The sequence below is a fragment of the Trachurus japonicus genome, chromosome 8 (genome assembly GCF_045865225.1).
Source record: "Trachurus japonicus isolate A0001 chromosome 8, Traja_1.0".
Taxonomy (NCBI): domain Eukaryota; kingdom Metazoa; phylum Chordata; class Actinopteri; order Carangiformes; family Carangidae; genus Trachurus; species Trachurus japonicus.
Window position 1 is genome coordinate 8,772,468 of NC_140914.1, and position 21,563 is coordinate 8,794,030.

Below are 21,563 nucleotides of genomic sequence, written 5' to 3' on the forward strand. Positions count from 1 at the left end.
CGGAGGGCTAATGGAACATAATGTAAGGCATCAGGTGAGCACTCACTGACAAAACACACAACATGCAGGTGCAATATCCTCTCAAACATAAAAGGAGCAGCGGAGGGCTCCGTCAGCGGCACTGATACAAATTAGATAAGGTCGTTCAATGTCTGTCATGTCAGTCCTGCCACCTGCTCAGACAGCCTCACTCACTCACAGAGCCCGAAACAGCAAAACTACATATTGACAAACATGCACAAATAAAATCACACTCTCCTATCAAACTAATGGCCTTTAAACCCGTTCATGTATATAAGAGCATCCAGTCCTGCAGCATACAGGCAACAACAAAGCTCTATTACAAAAGAATCCCCCTCTGCCAGACAGAGGCTCATTATTCCTCCTGATGACCTTATTAAGAGACTGAAAACATCAATACTCCCTGTTCCAAACACAAAAACTACACTAGAGTCATTTTGCATTCTCTCTTTTGCACATTTATGATGTGAATTTAAAGCATTTACATCATCCAACATGATCAAAAATAACCTATTAAGGCTATTTAAAAGTGAGAATATGCAAATATTGAGCAGTTAATTTAACAAATAAACAGTTTCCTTGGATCAAAAAGACTTAACTTCATTAATTTCATCATGTGCACTTACTTTGCTCGTCGAATTTCCTGATGATAGTGTCCAGGTAGGTGTTCTGGAGCGCAACATGACCGCGTCTCACAGGCATTTTGGTGCTGAGAGAAACGACTTCTCCGACACATGAACCTTACTATTTACGAATAGATGAATAAAAATAAACAAAAACTGGTTTTAAAAGGTGAGAAAAAAAAATAATGAGCGTTAAAAAAAAAGAAAGAAAGAAAGAAAAAGAAGCAGAGCAGGGTTTTCCTCTTTGGCTCCTCTGTGACTGAGGCTGCCGCGGATGGAGGGAGAGGGGGTGAAAAGGAGCTCTGGTTGCCAGGGCGATGGCAGATGCAGGATGTTGCGCGCTGATAATATCAAAAAGAAAAAGAGAAAAAGTGGACTAACATGCTGCGAAAGCTTCGAGCAACATCATTTGACATTTACAAAGAAAAAACATTGTGTAGAAGAAGATAGTTCCCACGATGTGAGCTCCGGGAGAAGAACCTGTCCACGGGGGAAACAAGTTGTGACCCACAGCAGCAGCAGCAGAAAGCAGACCAGACCCTCAGTGTGTTTTATCATCGCAGCTTTCTATCCTCAAGTTTGGACACTGCACGATAAGGATGTCGGAGAAGAATCCCCCCCTGGATCCACTCCCTCTTCACCGCCCCCCGGCTCCACAAGAGCGGCTGTCGGCGGCGGCAAGTCAGCCTGAGTGAGCAGCGGCGCGTGGAAGTGAGGTTTAATTAGTCTTTCAAAATAAAAGTTTCTCTCTTTTTTTTTAATCATTTACCCTTCCGAAAACAACAACAACATGCAGATGGAGTTTTTATTTTATTCTTTATTTTTACTAAATCCAGGCTTGTTTCCAGAGTGAGTGCATCCTCATGTAACCATGGTAACCTCCTCCAAAATTGGTACCTTACAGCTCTGTAGCTAGTATTTATTTGATATGAAACGTTATGTGCCCCTGAATCACATAGAGCCAATAAAACAGATGTTACCATGGCTGCAACCAACAATTAGGCCTATGATGGTTTCAGTTAGTCCATCAATCAATGAACTAATATCAGTTTATTGATTAACTAGTATAATATTCAGTTTAAAACAGAATAAAAGAGGAAATGCTCATGTTTGAAACGCAATCCATTATCATCAGATTAATATCTGATGATAATGGATTGTTAATTACTTCTGATAGTGGTATTTAACCACTAATCTGTTAATTAACCAGTTGCTTAATCTTTATTGCAGATTCAATTTAATAATTTATATCATAAAACATGTTTTTCTTTTCATAGTAGCTACTGGAATTTTCTATATCTTCATGTATTAAAAAAAATGGTTTAAGTAAATTAGAGTCAAATACAATACCACTACTTCTAACATCTAATAACGTTAATAATATTGATGATAATAATAATGATGATGATGATGATGATGACGAAAACCTTATTGTTATATAACAACACAACAAATAACTTAGAATTATTAAGTATTGTAAGGTAAAAGACATTTTAGGACTGAATATTGTAGTATCCTAAGAAAAAAAAAAACATTAAATGATGATAAAATAAGAATTTATGGTCGCCACTACCTGATTGAGTTCATTTCTTTCGTGTTTTATTTTGGAATCCGCCCCCTGAAGCAGTTTTTCTGCTGCAGTGTGTTGGGCTTGACGGCGGTCTGACACTGACAGAGTGCAGACCCTCATCGCTCTACTCTGCTTATTCGACATCACAAGTCTCTGCGCTCAAAATAGCAGCATCCTCTTTCTCTGTGACTGCCGGCCCATCACACTATAGTCATGATAAGCTCTGAAATGACACTCTTGTCGTGTGTGTGTGTGTGTGTGTGTGTGTGTTTGTATGTTTCAGTGCCACTGAGAGGGATGCAGTGTGATTCTTTTTCTTTTTGCCACTGAAGCAGAATGCAAAATGAAAAAGTGAAATAAGTCACAGTTATAAAGTCTGGTGAGGAGCTCTGGTGTTTACATGTACAGCACGACAGAAACTGGGAATTCACTGTGTAGATTTTATTGCAGCACTGTCAGACCTGCTGCAGTAACCTGACGGGATCGGAGCAACGAGTGTCACAAATAACTGCATTTACAGAAACGTATAACACACAGCAGGTATCGTCTACTCTCATCTGTGCAGCTACTTAAAGGTCACGTGGAGAGGAGAGGCTGCAAGTGGCTCCTGACAACAGCTGAAGAGTCTCATTGACCAACTGAGCAGTTACAGCTCCTCACGTCCTCCAGTGACTTAATTACTGTGAAATATTTACTGTTTTTAATGAGCAGTTAGAATTAGAAATGTATAATCTGCAATAAAATGTAGATTAATAACATTGCACTTTACAAAACACCACTGATTAGTCTTGACTTGTGAAAATAGTTATTTAAATATTAAACAATAACTCCGCACCAATATGGTGTTGGTCGTTGTGAGGATTTAAGAAGAAAAATAGTAATTGACCTCCTCTTATAATGCTAATTTGGTCTCTTTGTATGTTTTATTATCATGATTCATTTGTTTAAATGTATTATTAGTGTGATATCTCAGCCCTACCTGCACCGGGTCCATTCATGATACCTGCATTTATTTCTTTGTGTCAGTCTAAAATATTTCATGATATAGTCTGTGTTTAGTATTATAACCTGCAGCTACTATTATGTTTTCATCCATTTCCATTGCTTTGTTTGTTTCTTTACTTGTCTGCAGCTTTACCCAAAAAGAACAGAGCTGATTTGTGCCAAAACTTGTTGGAGTGAGGGGACATGAGTCTCGAGTTAAGGAATCAAATCCAGGAATTTGGTATCATTTTGGTCAAATTACCAGGAAATAAAGTTTGGATGTTGATATATTTTTTATAGTTTGGTGCAGATCTGCAGAAGGAGACGTTCAGTCATTTATGTTCCTCCGGATATCTGATCTTTACAGAGTCTCAATGCTGACCTGCTGAGCTGGCAGGTTTAGACTCATCACCGCTCCACTTTGTCCAGAGAAAAGTCTTTTGCTTTGAGCACATGTTCCCTGACAGACACACAGCGGCTCGGCCCGTGCAGAGGGATGAACGTGTCTGGAGTTCAGAGGGACGGTGGCCTCCTCACGGTCCGAGGTGGTTGGTTGGTTGGTCTGCGTTTTGTCTCGGTGGCCGCGATGAAATGAGGGCTAAAATTAACCAAGGAGCACACATGCCTTCCCGTGACCCTTTGGTGTTTGAGCCAAGTAAGACAGGAATGTAGACGGAGGAGGGAACATGTGATGAGTTTGGTGATTATTATTCTACGTATATGATAACTGGACTGATCCGAGTCCGTCTCAGTATCAGTCTATTTTGGTGGATAACAACCATGTGAAGAGTTTTTTTTTGTGCCTTTAAACTCTGCAGGTGAACGACAAACTGTTTCATTTCTATAGGTGTTGCATAATTCATTAGAGGCTTTTCAACTTTTTTTCAACTTATTCTTTTGCTTTTTATTCTACAGTTTCCTGCACTGAGGCCAATTTGAATAATAAAAGTTATATTTATTGTTCAACAGTAACATGTTGAGTCTCCTAAACAGATTTGTCACAAATGTTTGAACCAGATTTGAGGGGTCATTGCAAAGTATGTATGAGGAATATTGTCCAATTAATTGATTATCAACACCAGTATCAGTCGGGCCTAATAACAACAACAATCCAAATTTCAGTGGGATAAAGGGCACAAATCTTTCTCATACTTCAACAACTTCACTTCACTTCACCAAAATGTCATAAGTACTATCTTATGATCTATATCTAATCCATATCTTTATCATTGTTTTTTTTCTCTCTCCTTTAATTACTTAAAGCAGAAGTAAGCGATCCGGTCGTTTTGGCTAATGCTGCGTTCCAGGCAGGCTTTTGAAACCGTAAATTACAGCTTCAAGTCACAACTTACGATTTTGTAGCGTACCAGGCAACCCACTCGTGTTTTTCCGACCTGTTTTACCTGTGAAAGTCACTATAACGGCCACTCGTAACTTCCGACCCGTGAACTCGTACCAGATCGAACTGGTACGACTTCACAGGTCGGAAAAACACGAGTTACGAGTTTCCTTGAACGCACCATAACAGTCGTCGTCCCTACGTCACCACATTCACGGCGTCCCTTGGCTGCACACACAGCCCTGCATGCCGTTCTCTCTCCTCATTGGATAAAAACTGTAGGATACGATAAATGTTTTCTCCTCGGCTCAGAGCAGAGCAGAGGGACTGAGAGACCCGTGTTTCGGTCCAAACACTCTATGTAAGTGATTGCTGTCGGAAGATATAACTATTTAAGACTTATATTAACACAAATATATTACTTACTTCTGCTTTAATAAATCCAAAAAACAGTAAGAAACAAACTCATTTACATCCATTTAAATAGAAAGAAGCAAATCCACAACTACATGTTTGACATTTTTGCATGAACATTACATGTGATGAATGATAAATTGTCATTAATCAGTCCCTGATGCAAGACTGTGCATGTTTTTCAGTTAGTAGCCCATAACACATTGTGCAGCGCTGGTGTTGGTTGTGTGATTTCTACTGCGCTGAGATCATCTGCAGCAGCAGCAGCAGCAGCAGCAGAGTTTATTATGGAGGGAACAGGAACGTCTCAGTGACAGGAACCTGAATCCAAATCATAACAAAGAGTCTTTTCACTCAGTCCAGAGGATTTTCAACAAAGAGCAAAGAGCGTTTTCTAACAAGCTCCTTTCCCATTTTTTATATACGTATGTGTGTGTGTGTTCATCATTTCTACAGAGTTTACATGACAGCTGCATGTGCTGGTGGTCACCTCGTCGCACCGACCGTCTCCGTCACCTTTCACCTTTTTCCCGGCCGTGTAGTGGAGTGTGGAGCAGGACTGGACGGGGGAAAGTGTTTCCAAACCGGACGTCAGAGAGTTTTATCTGTCTAGAATTCCTTCGGCTCAGGGTCACCTTCAGTGCAGACCTGAGAACCTCCATTCCCCTGATAAGAGCCAGGCTATAGACACACACACACACACACACATACATAGACGTATCACTCCAAAGGAAAACAAGAGGAGAACGTGTTTATACAGAGGCGTGATTTTCTTTCACAAATAAACCACAGAGAAACAATGTTCTTCCTGATAATTTGGATATAAATCCAGATTAGTTTTAAATATTTATCGACTCGTGCCACATGTTGCCAGGTTTGAATTAAGCTTTTGGACCAAGGTGAAGAATTCAAACACAGCAGAGACAGGTTGTTATTTTTAGATCCTGGTGGTTTGGCTGTTTGGCTCAGGATTTGGAGACCGAACAGGGGACAGGACAGGTGACTGCACCAGGACCAACCAGAGACCTGGGGGGGAACAGGACAGGACAGACAGACACCAATGGACCTGAGGGACGGGTAAACAGGAAGTAAACAAAACAACATAAGATAAGTAGAAAAGCTGACCGTCTGGTATACAGAGAGGAGGGAAGAGCCAGTTTCATAAATAAACTGCAGTCTTGTTGGTGGCAGGTGCACCTGAACGTAATACACACAAAATCACAGACAGACACACAGTAAACTTATGGAATAACCTTGATAAAGAATTAAAAACATACAATAAATATAAAATATTAGGATAAACTAAGCTAATTATTAGTATAAATTTAAGATTTTTGCTTAGATTAAAGAAGAACTATGCAAGTACGGTAGTTTTTTCCTGCTGTTTTGCTAACCCTCCTCCCGGCCATGTGCATTTGTTTTCAACAAAGCTGGTGAGAAATCAATCCATGGAATGGTGGATAATGTTATAGATCATATACAATGTTACAACATGTATATTTGTGTAGTCTAATCTGTCATAAACAACACATTACGGGTTACAGGGCGCGTTTGTGTCGCTGTGTGGCCGAGATGAGAGCTGGGACACCGGGTCGGTGGCTCTGATCTAAGGTTGTTTTTCGGCCAAGAGACGCTAGGTGGAAGGTAGAGAGCCTCCATTCTCCCTCGAAATAAGTTACAAGTCATTGATTTAACGTCACAATTACTCCAAAGCTGTTTAATTAAGGTAAAAATGTACTGTAGCATAGTTAAGGTAGAAATCTTGCATAGTTACTCTTTAATATTGTTTATTGTTTTCAGTTTAGTTTACATTGTTTAAAACTGTGCCATCTCATAATCTTGTTCCGTTTCTGCAACTTTCCTTCTTGTAAATACGGTAGGCAAAAATAAGCTGTTAGGCCTTTAAAAAAATCCAAATTGTATCTATGTTCTGTTGAATGGACGAATAAATTACCACTACATAGAGAAACAAACTGGGGGCAAACCACAAACACAGCGGAGGAGAGCACAGAGCAGAGAAACACAACCACAGCCTGTTGTTGTTTCATTTACACACATGTTTACTTTGGCTGCTTTGATGCATTTGTGTGACTTCTCCTTTTTGACCAAACTGGGAGGGTTTGTAAAGTCACAGAGGCTCCATTTACTATAACTGCGTCTGAAACGAGCCAGTAATGGATAAAAATGCAGAAGGCGCTGATGATCTCACAGTTAGAGCTCTGAGCTTAAAACATGCTGCTTACTGTATGTGTTTGCAATGAGCCTTTTATAAGTCTGTGGCTCTCAGGCTCTAAATAAAGTTCATTATTATCGTCATTATTATGATGTAGTCTATTCAGTTTGAATAATATTCTCCGCCTGAGTCATTTTCCATCTGTGTCTTTAATCTTAATTTTCCACCATTTAACCAGAAAATGGCTCATGATGAACAGTCACCACTCTGGACTGCAGATGATGACACAGCCACAGTGGGTTTGTTCAAGCTTTTTTTTCTCCTAATTGGGACAAATCTCTGCGATCGCAATCACCCCGTCGACCTGAGACGGCGCGGGGACTCGAACAGCCCTTAAAAAGGAGGTGATTATGTGTGTGTGATTATATGTGTGATTATAGCAGAGGGGGGGAAACAGCAGAAAATGTAGGACGTGTTTTTGCATCTCACATACATTACATTAACTGCTGCAGTCGTTCCTCATAATCTGGTTGATGTTTTCCCTCAATTTGAGTTCATTAAATCAAGTATTTTAAGTTTAAATTCCCTCTTGTTGAACTGCAGTGGTGGGAAATCACTTAAAGGGATAGTTCACCCAAAATTCAAATTTCACTCATTGTCTACTCACCCTCATGTCGACTAAGGGCTGTGAGAATAAGCCCCGACATGAGAACTTGTTCCAAAAAAAATTAAATAAGTCTATATTTTAAGCTTGTTTGCAGCGGAAGCTCCCAGTGTCTCAGTTCACTGCTCTTCCTGTGTCAGTGCAAATCTCGCGTGATTTGCACTGACCGGAGGAACAATTTCTCAGCCCTTAGTCGACATGAGGGTGAGTAGATAATGAGTGAAATTTGAATTTTGGGTGAACTATCCCTTTAAATTCTTAGTTTATGATGCATTAAACTTTTTTTTTTTCTTTCTCCTGTTCTGTGACATTATAGGAAATAAGCTGCTTGTAAACTCGAGGTCAGGTGTGTGTGACAATCAAGTGCAGGTGTTTATTTGCATCTATTTCTGTCCTGTACAGTAACAGACTCATAATGAGCCGTGACATTACAGGAAGTGAACCCATCTGCTCGTCAGCGCCTAATGGGCAGGAGCAATCAGTTACGATGATGAACAGTGTCTGTCAGCGCTCGGATTTACCCCGCAGGTGACTGTCAGCATATATAAACACTGACATACTGTGTGTGTGTGTGTGTGTGTGTGTGTGAACACGACAGGAGCCTCCAGTTGTAACAAACACAATGTTTTATTGTTGTTAAGTTAACATGATGTCACAGGCTGCAGCATCGGTCAGAACTAATGTTATAGAGAGGAAGGCTGTCCTCTGGGAAACGCTGCAACAAAGACCAAACAAAAGACACAACAAGAGCTGGTTGTGTGTTGTTAGAGGCAACAGGAGAATAGAGGGGTGGGGGGGTGGGGTGGTGGGATGTGTGGTGGAAGTTGCAGAGACGATGGGAGGAGAGGAACACGGAGGAACAGGAATCACAGCGTGTCCTTGGCGATGAGCAGCTTCAGCAGCCGGGGCCCTTCAGAAAAATCACACGGCTGCTCGAATTACAGAGCGTTAGAGCTGTGATGTCCGCCTGTCCGTCCGTCCGTTCTCACAGGCAGCAGCAGCAGCAGCAGCAGCAACGTCCTTCCTCCTCTTCAGAAAAACCACAAGGGCTGTTGGTTCTCCACAGCGCCGCGTGTGTGTGTGTGTGTGTCTCTGCTATTAGTGAACTGGCTCCCAAACACCACCACCTCCTCCTCCTCCTCCTGATCCTCTTCTGTCCCTATCACGTCTGCCAGATAAGTGGACACGTCCTGACACTCTCTGGTGTCAAAAAGAAAGAAAAAAAAAAGATCATGATGTCCTTTTATCAGGTTGCGTTCAAGAGACAGAAAATGCCGCATGTCGGGGTGTGTGATGATGGGTAAAAAGGCCGGAGACGAGCTCATGTCGGACGTTGAGTTTATTAAAGGAGCTTACTGTACACGCTCAGTGGGTTTTTTGTTATTTGACGCTGATCAGACCTCCACTCACTCAGGACTATGCAGGTTTGAGCTTAAATGAAAAGAAGAAAAAAAACCTGACTGCTTGAAAAAAGATTCAGGTAAAGAGGCGATAAGTGGATCACTGCAATTTTCCAAGACAATGGGCTCTTTGCACAGCTCCACTACTTCCTGGACTTAATGCTGCTCCTTTGTTTCCTGTCTTACATTATTGGACAACCTGATTAATCCAGGTGTGTCTGACCATTGTGACTACTCAGACACACCTGGATTAATCAGGTTGTCCAATAATGTAAGACAGGAAATGAAGGAGCAGCACTAAGTTCAGGAAGTATTGGAGTTGTGCAAAGAGCCCATTGGATTCGTGACACTTTAAACGGAGGATAAATGGGTTTTATCTCCTTGTTAAAATCATCCTTTAGTGTCACGTTGGACTCTGAGGTGATTTCTACTTGATTGCCTTTTTACTGTCTCTCTGCCTGCGCCCGATTATGCTAATTAATCCTGCTCCTGTTCTTTTTGGGCTTTGCACGGCGTACTTCCTCTCTTTGACAGTACATGCAGGATACAGCCCTGCAGGTCTAATGCGTAAGAGGTGAGACTCTTTAGAAAACACCTGGGTGTGCATGCACAATCTTAAATCAACTGCTGCAGCGAAGGAATAAAAAGTAAAATAGCACCAGTCGAGGTTTTTAAAAAAAAAAAAGAAGAAAAAAAAAGCCCAGATTCACGTGTCGTTCTGCCGAAAGCTGCTCTAACATACACAAACCTCTCGTCCTCTCTACTCAAATCTAATTCTGCACATCTACGCGCCCTCGACTCCTTCTCGTTACTTTCCCTTGCCCTAAAAAATTTCACGTGCACAATTACCACATGTCGACCTCCACCACTTCTACGTGTTATTAGCTGAACACAACGACGGCTACATCTCAAGGCCTCCTCTATGGCAGCTAATCTGAAACAATGCTAAAAAAATAAAATAAAACTTAAAAAATCTGGTCTGTCAGTGTGAGTTAAAGTTATAAAAAGATCAGCAGTCATTTCCAGTAGTTGTTATGGCCTAGAGCCAACTCAAGCTACAGAAGTGGAGCTGTACAAAAAAGCTAAACAGGCGTTTTTGTTTTTTGTTTTTTTGGCAGAAACACTTAGCGATGACGATTCTACAAAGACTGTGAACGGATGAGTTTTAGTATGACAATGATGACGGTAGAGGAAGATGAAATGATGAGATGAGTCAGCTTTGGGGGTTGTTTGGAAATAATAAAAAAACAAACAAAAATCCTCATATTGTGAGTTAGGACGAAGCCCGGTGGGTGTGAAACTTTAAGGAAGATCTTTGTGTTCAGTGGTCGATTCCTTAATGATCTGAAAAAGACAAAAAAAAAACAGAGAGATTGGAGTTTAAAAAAAGAAAAAAAAAAGAAAAGAAAGAAAGAAAACAACAAATCTCTGGTGAGTTCTGAATTAGTGGCATCAGGTGCAGCAGCGAGCCACAGTGAATGAGTGTGAAAACCTGCAGAAGGGTTCAACATTGCCCCCCAGAGGGATTGGGTAAGAGGTGCATCGTGCATCGTGCAGAGAGCTGTTCCTACCTCGCCGTCTCTGGTCTCCACAGTTCGAACCAGGATGCTCCTCTTCACGTGGGCCTCTGGGGTTTTGGTGTCCAGATTAGTTTCTAGAGTGTGAACAGAGGAGAGAGGGAACATTTGGTGCAGCGCAGACAGAGGAGGAGGAGGAGGAGGATGGTCGGTCTTCGTCCTCTGGTTAAAGGCCTGATGTCACTTAACAACTGCTTTAATTGTTCACATATGGGCAATACTGTATGAAGCACTTCATTGCCTTCATTCTTTTAAATTATCTTTAATGTTTTTACGCTGCTAAATGTTGTGATATCCTCAGGCTACTAAGACTAATCAAACATATTATTTTAGGATGTTTACTGTATCAGTTCAATTAGGTTGTTTTATTACAATATTTATTCTTACAATGCTATTTTTATTATTTATTTATTTATGAGGGTTGTGAAGGTGTCTGGGAAAATGCATTTCATTGCACTGACTGTACACTGCGTTTTTAATGTATATGACAAATAAATGATTGAATTGAATTGAATATTGTCATCTCATTGTCAATATAATGACAATAAAAAGCTACTACTAATACTACTGTGAATTTTACTGCCACTATGACCATTACTACTACTACTACTGCTAGTACTGTGTTTTTAGGGAGACATAGTAGCCATAAAAAAATTGAATAAATGTGTAAAAGAATAAGAAGATAAATGTGGAGATATAAACACGACTGAATAAAAGAAGAAATGGGTAAATAGAAACTAAATAAATAAAATACAAAGTAAATAAAGCAATTATATTATATTATATCATATTGATTTCCAAATCACACACAACAGTTTTTTTATTATTATTATTTGCATTTATATTTTTATGGCACTTTTGTGACTCCATACAGTATATCGAAAACCAATTGTTTTTTCTTTTTATCAATTCATGGTCTTCAGAGGAGGATTGCTTCTGTTTTTAGCCACTGACCAAACCATTAAGGTTTTTAAATTACTTTTCAAAACGCACGTATTAAAAAGAAAAAGCAGCTGAATCTATAAAAGAGGAAATATTTTGACACTGACCTCTGAACTGCAGGTTGGAAAAGCTCTGAACTGGAATCGTGATTCTGGAGGAACAGGTGAGAAACAGCATCATCACAAATACATCGTTTACATGTGGTGGAGGTGTCGTATCCACTCGCTCAGTCACACCTGTGTGTGTGTGTGTGTGTGTGTCTCACCTGCTCTCCTCTCCCTCCAGCAGCTTCCTGTAGGTGGCGATCTCGATGTCCAGGGCCAGTTTGACGTTGAGGAGGTCCTGGTACTCCTGCAGGTGCCTCGCCATCTCCTCCTTCAGCGCGTGGATCTCCTCCTCCAGGTGGCTCACCGTATCCTGGTAACCGGACGTATCCATGGCGAAGCGGTCCTCCATCTCCCGGAGCTGACGTTCCAGAGACTCGTTCTGACGGAGAAGAGACGGGATGAAGTGATGGATGGACCGCAACGGACAGCAACACACTGCTCCCGCTTTTACTGCTGTTGTTATAAATCTAAATCTACTACAACTTCTTGTTTATTTTTCCTTAAAGGGATAGTCCAACATTTTGGCAAATTGGCCCATTGCCATAATCCCTATAGTCATAGCAGTAGGTTCGTTACCTTTAATTGTCGGTGCAAGCTATTTTTAGAACGGTGGAGCAGAGCCGTGAGCTGCTCAGAGCTACGCTACGGAGGCTCATGGGATTTTCATCAAATACACAATCCAACAACTCCGAAACGCTCTGGTGGACAAGTTGTGACCTGCACATTCACCACGCTATGAGATAATAACAGAACGCTATGAGACAGAGTTGTTTTAGAGGGAAATTCATGCAAAACCGCTGATGCACGATCCCGTCGGGGGCAGTTTTTCGGCAAGCAGTCTCTGTATTTACCTCAAAAACAACTCCTATATCAACAATCAAACATTAGTATATTTGATGTTGATACAGAGGGGGCAACAAACAGCAGCAAAGCCATGAATGGAAAGTTGGAGGTTTTATATCGTAACACTTATTTACACTCGAAGAAGAAAAGTGGATTGGGTTGGTTGTTCACTTTTTTTTCATGTGGAATTGCACTTGGTCTGATAAAAGCAGATATTCATATGTTACATGGACGATACTTTTATTAAGATAACCCTGCAGATTAGATTTCACAAGTCATTTAATGTGTTTTGTTTTATTTTCTTCTTGTAATAATATTTGTAGGTTGTTTTGTCTTTTTTTTTTTTTGAGTTTATTTTTGGGCTTTTTTTTTTTTTTGCCTTTATTGGATAGTGTAGTTGAGAGAGACGGGGAGGCAGAGAGAGGGCGATGACATGCAGTAAAAGGGCTGCCCGATGTCGTATTGGACCCAGGGCCGACTGCAGCGAGGACTGTAACCACAGTTCCACACGGCACCACATAATTTTGTAGGTTAATTCATTTAATTCATTTTAATGCATATATATTACTTATTATATGCAAGAAATACAGATGTATTATTGATGAAAAAGAAAATATAATAGATTTATTGGATTAGTTTGGTGTCAGTCTCCTTGGTCCATCCAGTTGTATGTAATTGACTGGGAATATGAGTCACATGACCTCAATCCAAGGCCCCAAACGGAGAGACTGTGTGTTTAAATGGCAGTAATGGATGGATGGATGGATGGATGGATGGATGGATGGATGTTTGCTGTTTGACTCACTGTCCCGCGGAGAGCCTCCAGGTCACAGGTCACCACTTGGATCTGCCGGCGGTACTCGTTGGCCTCCTGCTTGGCCTGACGCAGAGCTTCAGCGTTCCTAGTGGCCGCGTCCGTCAGGTCGGAAAACTGTGAGCAGCAGAGACAAACAGTGTGTATACATATACATACAGTATATAAATACACATACACCAGTCTCGTCATGTTACTGTCACTGTTACATCTAATGTGATCTGATGCTCGTGACGCCTGCTGACCTTGGATCGGTACCAGTCCTCTGTCTCCTGCATGTTGGAAGACGCCATCGTCTCGTACTGGACCCTGATGTCCCTCAGAGCGGCCGTCAGGTCGGGTTTGGACACATCCAGGTCAACGTGCACATTATGGGCCATGATCTGGTCGTGGAGCTCACGCAGCTCCTGACGAGGGGAAAGAAAGAGTCAAACTTAAATCAGCTGCACATGATAGATTCATTGGTTGTTAACCTTTGTCTTGTGTTTGTGCTTTCTGCTACCATCTCGTACATTGTCAGGCTTTTTTATCAATGAAAATATTAGTTTTAATATTTTTGGTATGGGCCCCTGAGCCTTTTTTGTCAGTATACCCCTTGGCTTAAAGGAATAGTTCAACATTTTAGCAAATTGGCCCATTGCCATAATCCCTATAGTCTTAGCAGTAGGTTCGTTACCTTTCATTGTCGGTGCAAGCTATTTTTAGAACGGCGGAGCAGAGCCGCGAGCTGCTCAGAGCTACGCTACGGAGGCTCATGGGATTTCTTGGTTTCCCTCATCAAACTCATCAAATACACAATCCAACAACTCCAAAACGCTCTGGTGGACAAGTTGTGACCTGCACATTCACCACGCTATGAGATAATAACACAACGTTACCAGACAGAGTTGTTTTAGAGGTACATTCATGCGAAACCGCTGATTAGCGTTCCTGTCAGGGGCAGTTTTTCAGCAAGCAGTCTCTGTATTTGTCTCGAAAACAACTCTGTCTGGTAACGTTCTGTTATTATCTCATAGCGTGGTGAATGTGCAGGTCACAACTTGTCCACCAGAGCGTTTTGGAGTTGTTGGATTGTGTATTTGATGAGTTTGATGAGAGAAACCAAGAAATCCCATGAGCCTCCGTCGTTTTAAAAATAGATTGCACCGACAATTAAATAGAGGTTCCTGACAAAGTCAAAAAGCCTTGATGCAATAAACAAATTTATGTGGTACTTTTATGCATTAAAAACCTAAAAACAAGTCACTGGCAACCCTGACACGAAGAGGAAGGTTAATACAGTGAAAAAGATGCATCTCTCACCTCCTCGTGAGTCTTCTTCAGGAAGTCGATCTCATCCTGCAGGGCGTCGATCTTCCTCTCCAGCTGGATGCGGTTTAGAGACGCCTCATCCACGTCCTATATGCATAATAAAAGTGAGACACGTGGAGGAGGGATGAGAGCGTGTGGAAGTGGACACTCAGACACACTGCTGGACGTCTCAGCTGTTCACGTCACGACTCACGACAGGAATGAATTACCTGTCTGAAGGTATTCAGGTTGTTCTCTGCGTCCTGTCGGAGGCCCATCTCATCCTGCAACCTGAATAAATCATGAGAGGGAAAACAAGCTTGAAATGAAAGTTCTTCACACAGGTGATCACACACACGCGGTCATGTCTCGATGACTTCAGAAGACATTACAGTCACTATCATTCATTTCCTGGAGATTTGTTCTTCCCTTAACCACAACAACAATGTTTCTAACTTAAACTAAAAACAAACTGTCTATCAAACTTTAAACCATGTTTACACCTTGAAATGTGATGATTTATAAATTATTATGAGGAGTTGTTGTTTGTCACCATAAGAAACACAAGTCATGTGACTGTCCAAACAGATTAAACATGAGCATAAATTTACATTGGCCTAAATTAATGAAATATACAGTATAATATTTCCACTATGCAGATTTAAGATTCAAGATTCATTTATTGTCATCAATCTGTCACCAAAAGATGCAAAGCAGAGTGAAAGTATGAGAAACTGAAACATGATAAAATTTTTAAAAAAAAAACGATCATAAATTAACAAGTGAACTGTGTTTTGATATGATTAGAACGTATTAAATCAATAAAGTAACTTGAATCTCATAGATATTGGATCATTAAGATCATTAAAAATTGCACAGCGTAAAAAATAGCTGTGGTTGAATATTAGTCTATGATCAGGGATGGATTGTTTCTATTCCTTTATAACCTCACAATGTCAATTCTTCATATTTTCAATATATGTGCATGTACAGATTTTACTATGGGAATTTTGTAAATGTCTAAACCTGGATGTATATGTGTGAATAACAATATATCTCTTTAGCCTACATATTGTATAAGGACATATTACACTTCTCTATAATCAGTATGTTCTGTATTTAACCAGGTAAAGATCCAAGATCTGTTTTGCAAGACGTGCCAAGATAAACATACAATATTAAGAGCAACTGGCAAACAGATATGTTAAGGCTAAATGGCACACAGATAAATGCAGTCACTGTGGATACAGTTAAATATATAAATATATATATATAACTGTGATGTTTTACATCTCCTCCTCTTCTTCAGCTCTCATGCACAGCTGCCTCCTCAAGTCTCAGCCAAGCTAAGAGAGAAACTGTGTAGTACAGTATTTTGAAATTCAGATCAGGCGTGTGTAAATGTGTATATGTGTATCTGTGTGTGTGTGTATGTGTGTGTGTGATGCGGAGTCAAACTGTGAAGACCGAGAACATACTTGAAGCATTTTGATCAGATTTTCCTGTGAGCTCCAGAGCGGCTCCCTGAGCTGCAGGGGACGACGGGGGCTCAGCTGAAAGGGCAGCTCACGCATCATTACACATTCACTCCAATCTAACAGTCAGAGGCCGTTCCCACGGGATGGAGCTCACGCACACACACACACACACACACACACACAGAGGAGGATCCATACACACACACTAACACACACACACACAAACACACACCACCCTGCAATCCATCTGCCGTACACACAGAGTCGTGGAAACATGAATGCTGTGACTCGGGCAAACATCTGTACAGCGTCACGCAGAGGTGGCTGAATGGAGCGGCCGCGGAGGAGAGAGGCAGGAAGCACAAAAGTGTCGACCTCTGACCTTCTCAGCCACGACCATCGCTATTCACTCTCTGCAGGCTTTGAGGGGACCGGCAGCTGCGTGGTAATCGGAGGACAGAGAGGAGAGTCTGAAGGAAAAAACTTATCTACACTGGGTAGTTTTTTTTTTGTCGTCACTAAATAAAATTATAGATTCGTGCCACGTGTGCGTCTCAAATGAAAAACCGTTGGATGTGCGACTGCAGAGGAATCTGTGTGTTTTTGAAGTAACAGCGGACAAGAGAACATCTGTCTGTCTGTCTGTCTGTCTGTCTGCTCCCTTTGTGCAGAGCTGCCATTGTGTGCAGCCTCACTCATTCCTCCACTCTCGCTCAATGGCGACAAGGGGTTCAGTCAGGATCAAGTTTGTAAAGAGGGATCCAGGAGTAAAGCTGGGCCGGAGCAGAGCGCTCTGCATTCCAGCCAATCACAGGCAAATTAAATCTGCATATAAATGCATTGGTTAATTAAAATAAAACATTCAGCTTTTGCAACAAAACCTCAGATTGACCTCAAAGCTGAAGTCCAGCTGAATGACTCTCTCTTTCTCTCTTTCTTTCTCCTCTGGCGTTTTACAAAATCCCCCCCAAACAACCAGTGTGTGCTCAGTGCAAACACGGAGCCAGAGCCGATCAAAGCCTGTCGTCTACACATCAGTGAGCAACCGTCCATGCTGCAAATACGTTGATGTTTTACAGGTGGTGCTGCTTCGGGTTGAGCCGACAAGATGCAAAACTGCAGTGAAACTTGGAGCATAACAAGTCTGAATAAAACCTGCAGGGAGCTCCTCCTCTGGCTTTTGATTGGCTCATTTAAAACTTGTCTTTGTAAATAAGCTCTTTGGTCATAGTTTGCAGGCTGAATCAAGAGTTTATGTGTTAAATTTCTGTAGGAATCATTTTGATTTCAGCTCATGTTCCTGCTGTATGATAGTTTTGATTCATGTCAGCTGTAGCTTAAGTGTCACTTCTTTCATCAACAAAACATAAAAATAAGGAAAGTAAGTCCAGGACAGTGGCTGGATATTGTTGAGGAGATTTACTCGATGGAAAGACTGACTTTGGACCAAAGTTGGCATATTAGGATTGTGTATATGAAAAAAGACGAGTCGAATACTCAGCAGACCTAATGGACAGTGATGAAAGCTGCAGCCAAAGTGGTGTGACCCACTTCTACTTGTAATTTTTTATAATTTTACTTTATTTTACTTCTACTTTTATTCTATTTTTCACCTCTTTCATCATTTTGGTAACTTGCATTGTTGTGGAATGGCTGTTGTTTATGTAAAACAAAAAATGCAAAAATAATTAAATAAAGAGTTTAAAAAGGTAAATAAGGAAAGTAGAAGTTATATCAAACAGATTTTATCACTCAGGAGTCAGTGAGGGTTGGTTTTACTCCTGTGCATCACCTCCTCCTCCCTCTCTGCTGTCCCCGCCCTCTTTCCCTCTTTCCTTTCCTACCTCTGCTTCAGCGTCCCAACATCTGCAGCCAGGTTGTCCCTCTCTATCTCCAGCCGAGCTTTCCCGGCGGTGAGTCCGTCCACCTGCCGCCGCAGCTCCCTCAGCTCCTCCTGGTAGATGTCCCCCAGGCGGCTCGGCTCCTTGCCCTTCAGCTGGTTCAGCTCCGCCACCAGCACCTTGTTCTGCTGCTCCAGCAGCCGCACCTTCTCGATGTAGCTGGCGAAGCGGTCGTTCAGGCCCATCATCTCCACCTTCTCGTTGGTGCGCGTCTCCTTGTACTGGGCCTTCATCAGGGAGTCGGCCGAGAAGTCCAGCCGGTCCCCGGGGCCGCCCATGAGCAGGCCGGCGCTGGCCGAGCCCAGGGAGATCCGGGACACCGGCGTGGAGTGGCTGAGGTTGCGGGAGGTGCCGTGCCAGGAGAAGCGGCTGGAGGAGAGGGTCCCGAGTCTGATCCCCGTGGTGGCGCTGGAGCCCTGAGGCCCGAAGCGCTTCCTGTAGGACGACTGGATTCTCTGACTCTCCATGACTGGGACTGAAGCTCGCTCTGGGCTCAGACAGAGCTTTTATAGAGGCGAGTGGGCGAGCGAGTGAACCCCCCAAGTCCAAAGCAGGGAGGCCACAGGGTGGGGCAGATGAGGAGGGGGAGGATGGAGGGGGGGAGAGGGGGGAGAGGAGGCTGTGAATGGGACAAAAAAGAGAGAGCGAAGGGCTGGTTTACATGACACTCAGGGAGCTGTGCGCCAGGGATTGTCTGTGCTCGTCCACTCAACTACAAATGCTTCTTGGCTTCACCCCCCCCCCCCCCCCCCCCTTTGCTCTCTCCTCCCTCCTCCCCGGCCTCTGACTCACTCCCTGTCTCACTCTTACTTTCACCCCCGTCCGTCCGCCCGTCCGTCTCTCTCTCTTTCTTTCTGTTCCAACTGAATGAAAAGGAATTTGTGTGACAGGGTCTGGCCACCGATTCAACCTGACCACACATGCGCTCCCACAAAAACAGAAACACAGAGTTCGACCGAACAAAGAAATCTTCACTCAACTGAGCAACTGAGTGACACACACACACACAGACGAAGAGTTTCACTCAGATTAAAAGTCAAATATCAAAGTATTTCTGTGTGGAACATGTAGATTATTGTGTCTGATGCATAAACCTGCAGGATTTAATAAAAGTGCAACAAAGGTCCCAGAAAAGCAACAACATGTGGGACAGAGCTGCTGTCGCTCCACTTTGTCTAACACAATTACATAACAGCTTATAATCATTAATCATCCATTAAATACCTGCCTACTCTAATGGAAATTAGCTTGATCTTTAATTAAAATCCACATTGTCTGTGCCACTGTGTGTGTTTTTTCAAGTTCTGGTAAAATAAACAGACGGCAGCTCATTAATTCCCAAGGAATCATGGGAGAGACACACTAGGGGGGGTTGTATTATAGTGAGATGAGAGGATATGAATGAGAGAAAACGATCCCTAGATAATAAATGTGGATCCAAATCCTTTCAATCCCTGATATATTGTTTAATATTTAGTTTATTATTTGTTTTATAAACCACAGGCTCAGCAGGGAGCTGGCATTAAGTGAAAGGTTGGACTGGGACAACCTGACTACTGAGGCCTGGATGTTAATTTATAACATAAATTTGAAACTGATGCATAAAGTTGCGCTGATTTGAACACGTTTGTTGTAAGTGTGGATGTTATATAAGATTTTATATCCATCTTTAAACGTGCATCTAAATAGAAAATGTTATTTATGTGACGAGAGGAGGAAGACTTGACAGCTCAAAGTGTATTTCATGCAACAGAAACAGAGAGTCTCCACCTGTAACGAGATAAAACATCAGCACACTCGCACAGATACGTTACTTCGACCACTGGGCTGCAGGAGCTCGTGCACATTTCTGTTTCAGCGGCGAGAGAAAGAGACAGACAGAAAGAAAGAAAGAAAGAGAGAAAGAAGGAGGCCGAGACTGAAGGACTCCGGGGTGTTCACTGTGTTCGGGTGAGTCGACGTCTTATTGGCTCCGAAGGCTGATGGATGTTGGAGGAGAGAGGGTTGCTGCTGGTAAATGGAGGGGTGAGGCGAGGGTGAGGAGGGGGTGGGGAGGGGGTTCAGACCTAATGTGAACTCCAGCAGGCTGCATTACAAAACCATTTCATCCATTACCTTGACAACCACAGGGCCGAAGACGTCACGGCTCTTCAGCTGATCTTCTTCCCTCAGACTCGTTTCTAAAGAGTTTACATCGACGACGACGAGGAGCAAGAAGCCTTCAAGCCCTGAAACACAACAGTGATAGTAAACAGTTATTTACTCCACATTCAGCTGCTTAATCACTATTTAGTTTTATGGAGAGGAAAATAAAACATCTCTAAACTAATGTCTGATCAATTCTGAAGAAAAAAACCCTACTTTGAATAGATTCTCTCTATTTATCTATAGCTCTGTCCCCCATTTATTCAACTTGCAACAATAAAATAAACTTGGAGCAGAAATAAGGCAGATGTAACAGTCACTGTGATGGATTATGATCGATTATATAACAGAAATTCAGGCCCTTACCTCATGTTATATAATCTAATAATTGTCTGAAATGACGTCCTTGCAAAATAATGTTTGATCCACACAACACTGTAGGACTGATGAAAACAAAGTGTCATTTTCATCTTTTATTACTTATATACTGTATATACTATATTTTTATTCATGTCATTTAGATTTTCCCAGAGTTTGCTGTAGAGCTGCACTGAGGGCATTTTTGGATAATTAAAGATATTTATTGTTAAACTGTGAAATGTTGAGCCTCCAATACAGATTTGATGGATCCGTGCAAAAAAAAAAGGTTTATGTAAACATGAGGAATATCAGCCAATTGATCAGTTATCAGAAGTTTTTAGTGTCGGTATCAACCACCAAAAACCAATCATTAGATATGTGGGGTTAAAAGAATGTCCAAACATAATCCAGTTCAAAAAGAAGTACAAACAATGATTTTCAATATGTAGAGGAATGAGGGTGTTTGACAACCACAAAGTGCTTATTATTATTTATTTGGGCACTTACCCACTTAGGTTTTATCTGTTGCTCTGTTGGTGTTACCTTCAGTTTGTCTTTGTTTGTATAAAGAGATAAAGATTACTGCTAATATATTAGAATAAATTAACTTATAAATTAAAAATAAACGTATAAATTAATTTATTAGATTATAATGACAAGGAAGCTTGATAGATAATTTATGAATAGGGGGTGGGGAGTAAATAAGTTTTACTTCTTCCCACTCCTTTTCGGATATGAAAAAAAAAAAAATCAAATTTACTATTTTTTCATGTGTTGACTTTGTGAAGTATTTATTTGTTATGTCTGTCCATTACTGTATTATTTCTTATTTCTTTTAACATGTCCGAAATAAACTGAAACTAACTAAATATGTAGCCTATATTCATTTATATTTTGTAGACAGGGTATACTGATTAT

At 41.5% G+C, this 21,563-nt stretch overlaps 2 protein-coding genes across 2 annotated transcripts in view; both read right to left on the reverse strand.

Annotated features, from left to right (window-relative positions):
- Nucleotides 1-1,337, reverse strand: part of kcnh6a (potassium voltage-gated channel, subfamily H (eag-related), member 6a) — a 38,262-nt gene extending 36,925 nt beyond the window's left edge. The window contains exon 1 of the mRNA XM_085783623.1: nt 648-1,337. Within this exon, the coding sequence (XP_085639749.1) occupies nt 648-723 (76 nt within the window). The 5' untranslated portion in view covers nt 724-1,337. The remainder of the gene's footprint in view (nt 1-647) is intronic.
- An 8,397-nt stretch (nt 1,338-9,734) lies between these two features.
- Nucleotides 9,735-18,629, reverse strand: gfap (glial fibrillary acidic protein). The gene is made up of 9 exons (XM_085783625.1): nt 18,084-18,629; nt 14,992-15,052; nt 14,774-14,869; nt 13,717-13,878; nt 13,463-13,588; nt 11,973-12,193; nt 11,815-11,858; nt 10,760-10,842; nt 9,735-10,532 (listed from the first exon to the last, which is right to left on the reverse strand). The coding sequence occupies exons 1-9, from the start codon at nt 18,605-18,607 to the stop codon at nt 10,491-10,493; spliced, it is 1,359 nt and encodes a 452-aa protein (XP_085639751.1). The 5' UTR covers nt 18,608-18,629; the 3' UTR covers nt 9,735-10,490.
- Nucleotides 18,630-21,563: the final 2,934 nt, after the last annotated feature.

Bases quoted from the DNA above. Each gene is read 5' to 3' on its own strand.
- gfap (XM_085783625.1), bottom strand. From the start codon at position 18,607: ATGGAGAGTCAGAGAATCCAGTCGTCCTACAGGAAGCGCTTCGGGCCT. The intron at 13,589-13,716 runs GTCAGCAGGCGT...TGCTGCTCACAG, and splicing joins AGGACTGGTACCGATCCAAG to TTTTCCGACCTGACGGACGC. The intron at 10,533-10,759 runs GTAGGAACAGCT...TGTCTTTTTCAG, and splicing joins TGGAGACCAGAGACGGCGAG to ATCATTAAGGAATCGACCAC.